The 10,436-nt window shown below is 42.7% G+C and overlaps 1 protein-coding gene across 3 annotated transcripts; it reads right to left on the bottom strand.

Annotated features, from left to right (window-relative positions):
• Positions 1-594: 594 nt before the first annotated feature.
• LOC106030435 (glutathione S-transferase 3) lies at positions 595-10,199 on the bottom strand. 3 transcript variants are annotated; one of them, XM_048078096.2, is made up of 7 exons: positions 9,908-10,199; positions 7,650-7,756; positions 6,236-6,287; positions 5,442-5,574; positions 3,200-3,341; positions 2,109-2,240; positions 595-1,374 (listed from the first exon to the last, which is right to left on the bottom strand). In XM_048078096.2, exons 1-7 carry the CDS (start codon positions 10,182-10,184, stop codon positions 1,231-1,233), a joined length of 987 nt encoding a protein of 328 aa, XP_047934053.2. In that variant the 5' UTR covers positions 10,185-10,199; the 3' UTR covers positions 595-1,230. The 3 variants fall into 3 exon arrangements, with proteins under 3 accessions (XP_047934053.2, XP_047934054.1, XP_066850903.1); XM_048078097.2 differs by having other exon boundaries at positions 9,897-9,995; XM_066994802.1 differs by lacking the exon at positions 9,908-10,199 and adding an exon at positions 9,020-9,076.
• Between the last annotated feature and the right edge of the window lie 237 nt (positions 10,200-10,436).

Raw genomic sequence — 10,436 nt, 5'->3', positions numbered from 1 at the left:
TCAAGCAGGCAATTCATTCACCAAATATTACTCAAGAGTATTCACTGCATTACAAGGTCAAGAAACACCCCGTTTCTCAGTATATAGCCAGGAATTAAACAATGACATTAGGGATTGAGAAATCTTTTAAAAAATCTGTATCATTAATATGGAACTGTAAATAACAGACATGAAGCCCCAAGATAACAGCTTAATGAGCAGCTTTTCAAAGCCCAGGTGCCATTTATTTGATTAAAAACATTTACTTTTCCTTTGTAAACTCATCTGCCAAAACCATTCACTGAAGAAAACAATAGAGGAAAAGAAAGAACATTTTGAGTATGGGAGTTATTAAAGCTTGGACAGGAATCAACACCAGGTCTGTGTGATGGTTTACTACTTCCCCTTCTCATCTCCCTTCCTTGGTTTAAAAATGCAAGAGAAATGTTTTTTTCCATGAGCTACGCAGGTTACCGAGGACCCCCTTCAAGTCAAGTCTTTGAGGATACATTCCGCATATAAGTAAGTTAATGTTTGCAAACCCCATTCTGCACATATCTTAAAGTTTACCAACCCCAACTTTCATTCATGAGACAACACTACAACAAGAACATATAAGAATAACAAGTTTATTTGATTAGAACAGGCCCTCTAGATACACCAGTTATACACGTATGACAGGTGGTAGTCGTTTTATTTCTTAAATCAGTAATGAAAATGTAACTTAGTTATGAAGGCACAATGCTGGTATTTCAGACAAGTCACTGATGTCCAATAGGACTGGCAAGAGAAACACCTCCCTCCTACATTCTTTAAAAACTCTTATTTTACTAAAGTGAAGTTAAAAACAGTGAAGACCTGAATCAGAACCAATCACACAAAAATCTGATCTGGATTTCAGCAGAAAGTCCTCGGAGCCAGTATAACATGCTGGAGCTGTCAGTCAGCAACTCATATTTCCTTCTCTTTTGCTTTCCCCTCTTCCAGTGAGCTTCCAGGAAGGCAGCAAGCCTGCTGCCATTTCAATTGCTTAAAATTACCAGAAAAATCTCAAGAAGAATGAAGGAAAAACCACAGGTTAATAGTGAAATATAATTAAAAAAAATTACATACTGTACTTCGTATGAGAGAACACATGATATTGTTCACTGAAACTCTATTCAAATGTATCTTCACCTTCGCTGTGCAGTTTATTTGTATGCTCTCACAGTTTTCTTCAAACAAGCATAGATGTTGCTTTAGACAGGCACACTAATTTGCTTTTATATCATAATACATACGGAGAACTCTCCTCACAGTCTCCACATATTTATCATCAGGAACAGGTTTTCTCTGGCTTCCAGGCTCTAGAAACTTCTTGATTGTGGGGATGCTGCTTATCCTTCTTTTAAATGCCTAAAAGGTAAACAGTAAGTACACAGTAGTTTAAAAAAAAAAACAAAGTAACACAAGAAAAACAACTGTTAAGCTCATTTGTGTAAGCAGATGATTTAACTGAAGAGGGCAGCATTTACAGAAAGCATTAAGCAAATAGTGTCTGCTGCTACTGGAGAAACTACTAACGATATGTATCCAGAACTGTTCCATCAACAAAGGAAATACTGGTAAGAGATGTGCCTGTATTCATCTCAGTCTTCCTAATGGAAGTCACTAACATCCTTTAAAAAGCAGCATGAGAAGGCAGTACGAGAAATACAGTTTTAGCCACGGATAAAGTTTACTCCCCCTCACCCCAAACTCATTATTTTGAATAGTAATAAGACAGCCCTCCATCTTGTATTGATATAGGTTGAAGTGGAAACAGTTATCTGTGGTTTCAGATGTGTACTTTATTCAAATCACAGCTTGTGGTCTAGAAATATTTTCTGTTTTAGGCATCACAGAGCTGTTGAGAGGATACGAAAAAAAAAAACACAAGAATGGGGGGTTGCTTCACATCTGTATGAGAATTACTCTATAAAGTAATAAATTCTGTAGATGAATCCTATTAGAAGTTTCTTCCTAAAGCAAGCAGAGCAAGACTACAATAGGAGTGACAAACATTCCTGTCTTACGTAATTGTCCACACGTAACAGAAATATCTTTTATCATATTTCCATCTATATGAGAGTATTGTTAATGTAAGTTACCTGTAACTGAGGAAAGCTCGAGAGAACATCTGACTTCTTCTCTTCTACCATTAAAATGGCTTCCAGAAGATGAACATCTGCCCAGCTAAAACTGTTGCCAACAAGGAAGTCCTGCCCATGGTCTTTCAGAACCTGGAAGCACCATAAATGAAAGCGTTCAGATGTGGATAAGTAGCTGTGGTTGATGTTTACAAAATACTCAGGCACACCTCCTTTGGCAATACTTATTGCCTCCTCTTCTATTCACCTCTTTTTGTCCCCAGTCCCTAGGGATACTGCCAGTGTGGGAGATGTGAGCTCAGTGCTTACAACCACCAATCATTTATCCATGAGCAGTCCTCACAGCAGTGATCTAGAACCCCAGTGTTTCTCTTACCCACCCTTCCTTACATCCTATAGCCCTAGGTAACCCCATGTACTAGACTACAGGGTTAGATCCCTCCTTGGTTTTCTCCCCTTTCCAGCCTAATAATCTCAAATTTTTCTGCATTTGGTTACAGCTTCAGTGGGAAAATAGAGATCAGCCAGAAAAAAAAACAAGATCCCAGTATGGCTTATGTAGCAGGATGTTCACATTAGAAGACTTCTGTGCCTCCTACATCTGCCTGGGGAAACTTAAAACACTGAGGCATCTCCAGAACTGTGGTTTATAAACTGTGGTAATAACTGCTTACTACTGTGGTTAAATAAATAAATAACATAAAGACATAGTTGAGATGTTAAACAAAGTTGACAATTAGCTATTTTAAAATTGCATCTCCTTTGCAATGTAGATTACATAGTTTCATTTCTCCTAAAAGCAGGAAGCTGCTATTTCAACTGTGTATAACCATCGTTTACACATTCATTGGATCAAAGGGGTACCTGGATCTTTCAGTGTCAGCAGTGACATTACTCAGACCAGATCTCATTCAGAACTTTCTACATTTAGCCCACCCCCAGTTCTCTTACACAGCTCTGACCTCCCTCTCATCTGTCCAGCCTGGTGACAGGATGATGTCCAGTTTAAAGTACTGGGCTGAAACCTTCCTATTTCCTCTGCTTTTCATAAAATACCCAGTGTTTCTGCTGTTAGAGATCCTACTACATACCTTTTCATATACTGGGAAGTACCTGCTGGTGGCCTTCTGAACTATAACGGCACGTTGTTTCTCTTTATCCTCAGCTGATAAGAATGGGAACATCAAAATAAAGCCCATAAGGTCCTCAGTTCCTCCAACATACATATCAATCCTTAAAACAAACAACAACAAAAACAACAAACGTAAATAAGAAGGCGCCTCCATAACCACAGATCTGCATTGTGATCGTAAAAGTTGAACTCCCCCATCACACAAATTATTTTTCTGGTTAAAAAGTAGAGACATGTTGGGTTTATGTGGCAAGGGCTTGGTAGCAGGGGGCTGCAGATGGCCTCTGTGAGCAGAGCCCAGCAGCTGCCCCATGGCAGATCAGAGCCAGCTCCAGCCGGCTCCAAAAGGGATCCGCTGCTGGCCAGAGATGGGCCAGGGAGTGACACTGGGTGGGCCTCTGGGAGAGCAGATTGAAGAAAGGGGAAAAAACAAAGCAAAAACAAACAAAACCACTGTGTGACTGCAGAATGAGGAGTGAGAAGCAGCCCTGCAGCCCCCAAGGTCAGTGCAGAAGGAGGGCAGGAGGTGCTCCAGGAATGGAGCAGCAGTTCCCCTGCGGCCTGTGGAGAGGCCCCTGGTGGAGCAGGCTGTCCCCCTGCAGCCCAGGGGTCCCACAGGGAGCAGATCTCCACGCTGCAGCCCGTGGAGGAGCCCAGGATTAAACACGATTGTACAAGGACTGAAGTTCAACTTCAAACATCAGATTGTGTAAACAACCACTTGGGAATCACCAAAGAAACCCACAACACCACTTAATGATTAATTCCAAACTAGCTTAATTGCCTAGATACATCCCACCTTCGGGGTTTCAGCCAAAGTCCAAGTGGTGTCAAAGGAAGTAATAATGCGGCTGAAAAGCTGAAGTTGTCTATCAGGTCCAGCACCTAGCTAAATTATTAGTAAAGAAGTTTTTCTTCTCAGATAGCCCCTTTTATCCATTTTTTTTCCAGAGCTCTAACACCAGGTTTTGTACAGGAGACAAGACTCAAATTTAAATTAAGTCCTCATGAATATGAACAAAACATCTGGTAAAGTTGTTTATCAAAGTCTTCTAACCACCCTACATCATAAGAGTCTTATTACACAGCAGAAACCTCAAACAACTGCAGTTGCTGTTGTCAGGCAACAGCTTCTCAAAAAGGTCTCTGTAAGGATTAAATACTATGAGATGTTTTCAGATATTCCTGCAAGGTTTAACATGTATCAGCTTCACCTCTCTAGTTTTCCAAAACTGCATTTCTACGCTACAGAAGACCAGTTATCCAAATGACTTCAGCCTGGGCTAATCGCAGTAATCCCTCCTCAAAACACTGCCCTCAAGAACAAAGCAACAAATACCTTTGAATTCTATCTTCTGATAAACAGAAAGAATAGGCCCCAGACTAAATACACAGCTTGATGGGAAAGGATTCTGTCTGCAGGAAGAGGTACTCAAGGAATAAAAGCTATAGGTGATGGCTCATTAACACCACAAAGAAGCTGGTACACTACGACTAATGCTCCAGACTATTCTTCCTGTTACTTTCCTGAACCAGCTTCAGCCGATTCACCTAACTACTCACACTTCTGTGGTATTCTACCCACCGAAGTTGGATTCCTTACTAGTTAACCTTTAGTTTTCCTTTATTTGGAAAACAATAGGAAATGGGCATTTAAAGGCCACAGATATCCCAGAGGCATCTTTTTCCTTCACACAGACACAGCATGAAGACCTGGATTTAGTTTCACATGAAACCAGAAATCTTTCAGTGACTTTTAGCTGCCTTTTCTCCAATTCCTCAAGACCTAAAAAGTAAACTTTTTATAATGCTGAGGAACACCATCTAAACGCAGGTAACATCACTTCCAGGTCTTATTTTGCAAACAGAAAAGCTAAAAAATAACCACTGCTTTCCAAAACGTTTTCAGTTTACAAAAGTAGTTCAATATTTACACTCCAGTCAGTTCCCGAATACCTGTGGCAAGCTGTACTAATGTTTTACTAGAGCACAACGGACTCACACATCAGGCATTTTTTTTTATGTAAACATAATCTAATCAGAACAAATCAGTTGGGTTGCACTGAACTGCGGCTTGTCAGTCTTACTGCATGTTGTAAACCACCGAAGCACATCAGTGATCGTCTGTGTGCGCAACTATCCCGTTAATTCTACACATATCTAAGCTACTGTAACACGTCCAAGAAGAATAGTCACAGTACAGGGCTCTCTCCTTCAGGTCCTTCCCATAGAGGTTGTACTTCGCTGCGATGTAGTTGAGGATGGCCCTGGTCTGCACCATCTTCATCCCATCGATCTCCACCAGGGGCACTTGCTGGAACAGCAGGGATCCACCTAAAGATGGGGAAAGCAACGCGTTAATGTCGGATCTAGCACCTCTGCAGCAGATCTCTTGTCCTCATAAAGGCATTACTTTTATGGTGAGCTTGCTGTAGGGAGCCGTTACATTAAACTGGCATCGTGCAAACAGTAAAGAACAGATAAATTAACGTGAAGAATGGACTCATTGGGGATTATCAACCTTGCTTTAAAAAACAACGTGCACAGAAGTTGCAGTCAGGACTGGGTTCAACAGCTTTTATGCTGAAATTGAAATACAATCGAGACAATCTTCACACTAAACACATTAACTGAGTAAGAAGTGCCTAATTCTGTATACGTAAAAATATATTTGTATTTCACTACTTAAGAGACAGCTGAAGCAAATTTTAAATTCCAAAATTTCGCCCTCATTACCAGTATCTTTCGCTAGATCAGGACCCTCAATGAAGTTTTAGGATAACCTTTTGCAAATCACTGTGAAATTCCACAAGCTGGAAAGACATTCAGTTCTCAGTGTGGACAGATATCCACACACGGGGAAGAAAAATAATTAAAAATCAGTCTCTGAAAAAATCTCTGCCATGTGGGAAGTCGGTCCCACAGTCTTTAAACATCTTCTCTGAGACTACGTAAGGCCTGCTCACACTTCTTTTGAGGTTTTATATGCACTCACTTTGCAAGAGCTTCTCATACTGTTCTCGTGTTTCCAAAAACTTCTCTTCAAACTGAAAAAATAAGCAAACAAAAAAAGCAAATAAGGAAGAACACGAAACAAACATCTTCTCACATTTCTAGAATAGACAAACTTCAAACCTGGATAGTGCTTATCAAGGAAGAGAATACAAATCTTGGTCCCTACATTCCAGACATAACTTTAAGGGAGAAAATGCAAGGGGCAGAAACACTGGCAAAACCTCTTGGTCTATCATATCTGACAAATGCTGCTAAAGGCAACCCTAGCAGAAAAATCAGCATTAAGACCTGGAGTGAGGATGGTTTATTTTGTATTGAACAGGCAATTTAATGTGAGACAGTCAACAATATAGACTAGGCTGTCCTTAAAATGCTTCCTGACATGTGGAAAAAAGCTCTGCTGTGTGTTATTTTGATTTGGGAGCTACACAGGAACAAATTATTAGAAAGTGAAAACAAAAGCTTTCACAAAATAACGTTAAAGTATTATGCCAAGCAGGAAAATTAGTGCAGAAGCATATTTAGGACACCTGAAGATGAATTATTCACTAGATGAGAAACCCAAAAGACACAGCACTGCCCGTGATCAGACTGATTTACTTATATTCAGTATGGTTGAGGATGGCTGGTACTTACAGAGGAATTCAGTTCAAGATTAAGGCACCGAAGTTAGACATTTACATGTACGTGTGCCATACATGTCTAAGGTGCCATTACAGTCAATGTAATCCATTGAGACTAGAAAATGATCGAGCTTACCAAGCACTAGAAGCCTCGACATGAACTCCCAAGGGTTCTTCCTCAGTCAGCATCTCTATGAACGCATGTGACGTGTGTTAATAATTAAGATTTGCTATAGCAGGGAAAACCCAGAAAGTTAGGCATACAAATACACAACTAGAGTAAGTGTGATCACGTAGGCTAAGATAAGCTGTTAAGTCTATCCACATGAAGCAAGCAGGACAAAACACGTTTCATGCTGCAGCTCATTTTGAAGGACGCAGCCAGTTGAATGAAAAAATAAAAAACCCTGTACGAGCATCCAGCTGAAAACAGACAGACGGGAGAATGCAAATTCGTTGCTGTTTTACTTGGCACAGATCATACTTGTTATGCCAGGAACACATGTATTGTTCAGCTCAATAGCACTGGGTAAGTCACAGAAGGCTTAATTAAGCGATCTTGCATTAAGCAAGAGCCTGGCTTACAGTGTCTCACAAGACACGTAACTTGAAGCCATACTTTTGTGCACCTAAAGTAATAGCATTTAATCATGCTGAATAACCAATACTTATTTACTATTGCATCCTGGGACAGTTTTTCTTGTTTGGTTAACGACCAGTGTCCTGACGAGCTTAAAATACGCAGCTTAAAGTTAAAATGGTGAAACAAACCTCAACCCCGGCTGCAGCTAACAACCAGCGAATGGACTCCATTTTGCCTCTTCCATCAAAGTAGTAAAGTTTGGGCTTTCCAGCCATGACTTCAGACTTCCAGTTACCTAAAATATTTATAAGAAATACATCGATAATGATTCAAAATACTGATGGCTATTGGAATAACGGTTCACAGGTCACTCACAGGACAATAATTTAAGTTAATTTAAATCATTTAAATAAAGCTTCCAGTCTAAACTGATTTGGTTTTATTGCAGCACAGTCAAGTCACAGTTATTTTGTAGCTGTCTTCGTTCCCCCCCAAATTCAGAAAAAGTAAGCATCAAGTTGTTAATCAGGAGATAATGGGAAGGAAAAAATAAAGTCACCACTGAGGAAATCATTAAAAACTTTTACAAAATGAAAGTTTTAGCACTAGAGCTACTCAATCCATTGCCACTAAAAGCCATGTTTCAACAAGAGAGGAGAAAAGGGAGCAGACGTGTTTTTTTAAGTCCTTATATTGAAGGACACCATAAGTATCTAAACATTCATTCTACATATGAGGCATGGAAACATGTTCTCAAAACCTCTCAGTTGCCTTTCTAGCTGTGGTGATCCAGGGTATGTGATTCTACACAAGCAGTAACAAAGTTAAACAGATAAATAGATAAAGACCAGCTTCTTCTGTAATAACCCAGACTGAAATACTTAGATTCAGACTGCTGTACTATTTATTCTTCTACTGGTCTCATTTCTTTCTATTAATAAACCTTATTGATAAGCATAACTTTACAGAGCTTTCAGTTTATCAGATACACCACGCTTTGCAAGCAGAACTTTAGTACTTCCATAAAGGAGGCTATTACTTGTTACTTCTAGGATAGATGCATTTTGGTTCCAGAAGGAACTGGATTCCACTGCACAGCCATAAGCCAAGGGAGCACTGAATTTTGTCATACTAGCACTGCATATGCATAGATCTGAAATAGTAACTCCTCGCTGAAGCTGAGGGCTCTTTTCCCTCTGCAGGGAGATGCCTTGTCACTTTAAGCAGCAGTTGAAGCAGTCCTGGAAAGCAGCCTGTTGGCATGCGAGCACTGACTGCCAGTTCTTAATCTTGCAAGCACTCCAGAAGCAGAGGGGGGGCGGGGGGGGAGGAAAGCAACCTCTACCAGATCTTGAGCACAGAAGCAGCACCAGGCAAGATAGCGAGGGGAAAAAAAAAAAAAAAAAGACACGAACTAAAAGGCTGCTGACAGGAATTCAAAGGAGCAAGGTTGTTCGGCCCTTCATGCCTGCCGAGGGGCCTCTGCTTGGCATGGGGCTGCGCAGTGCCCGTGGCACCATGTCACACCAAGCAGCAGCGAGATGAGTCCAACGCCTACCTGAGCGGCACGGGAAAAGGCTGATGAAGACAACGAGCAACACGAGGTGCAGGCAGACTGCAATAAAATGGGGCAGGAAGGCAAAAGGATGCTTTTTCAAGAATAGAAATGGCTTGCAAGACAGTTAAACTCACTAAAGAGGGGAAAAGAAGGCGGCCAAGGTGATTGTTAAATGCTGAGGTATTTAAAAAAAATAAGAGAGCCTTTTGTTCAGCATGCCCTTCCGAGACATGCCTGAAGCAGGCCAACCTCGCACAATCACAGAATCATTAAGGTTGGAGAGGACCTCCAAGATCACCTGGTCCAACCATCACCTTGCCATCAATGTCACCCACTAAACCTAAGCACCACGTCCAACCTTTCTTGAACAGCCCCAGGGACGGTGACTCCACCACCTCCCTGGGCAACCCGTCCCAATGCCTGACTGCTCTTTCTGAGAAGAAATGTCTGCTCATTTCCAGCCTGAACCTCCTCTGGCACAACTTGAGGCCATTCCCTCTGGTCCTGTCACTGGTTATCTGTGAGAAGAGGCCGACCCCCAGCTCCCCACAGCTTCCTTTCAGGTAGTGGCAGAGAGCAGTAAGGTCTCCCCTGAGCCTCCCCTTCCCCAGACTAAGCAACCCCAGCTCCCTCGGAAGCCCCCCGAGCGGCAGTGCCACCCCCCAGCGGCACACAGCGTAGGGGCTCCTCGGGCTGCACCGCTCAGGTGAGGCAGGACGCGCACGTCCAGCCGAAGGGAACGCAGAGCCGCAGAACATCCCGAGCCGGAAGGCACCCACAAGGAGCACCGAGCCCAACTCCTGTCTCCACAGAGGACCACCCAAAAGTCGGAATTGAGGGAACCGCAGCGCAGCAGCAACCTGTTTCTGCCCCTCACCTCCCGCTCACCGCAACGCCAGCACGCAAAATGTCGGCCACCGCCTGCCTGAGCCGAGCCGGGCCGCCCCCAGCCCGCCCGCCAGGCGGTGCCGAGCGGGACAGCCGCCAATAGGACGGCGGTAATTTGCATAAACCGCAAAGGCCTGTGGGAGGAACACGGATCCTGGAAAAACGTTAACGTGCTTGTAGACGTCTTGGAGAAGACGTGTTTGGGGCAGAAGTAAGACGAGGAGATGATTCTTCTGTTTATAAAATCGATCTTTTGACCCTCATATTTACTCACCATAACTTGAAGGAAAATAGTAAATGGAGCCTTATATAGGGGACGGGCCCCATGCAGCCCTGGATGTGAGGGCGATCTGGCTGCGACATCTGTCACCCCATTGATCGCCAGGGTTGATTCGGCTGATCTGGCTGGCTAGGCGGGTGTCCCCTTCCTCCCTCACCGCTCCATGTGCGTCCCTCCCGAAGCTGCGCGCTCGGTCGAAGAGGACGACCTTCCCCGATAGAGGCGTACCGTTCATCGGTCAAGGGTATA

This window comes from Anser cygnoides, chromosome 3 (genome assembly GCF_040182565.1).
Source record: "Anser cygnoides isolate HZ-2024a breed goose chromosome 3, Taihu_goose_T2T_genome, whole genome shotgun sequence".
NCBI lineage: Eukaryota > Metazoa > Chordata > Aves > Anseriformes > Anatidae > Anser > Anser cygnoides.
The sequence above is the reverse complement of the archived record's forward strand: the minus strand, read 5'-3'. Positions and strand labels throughout refer to the sequence as shown.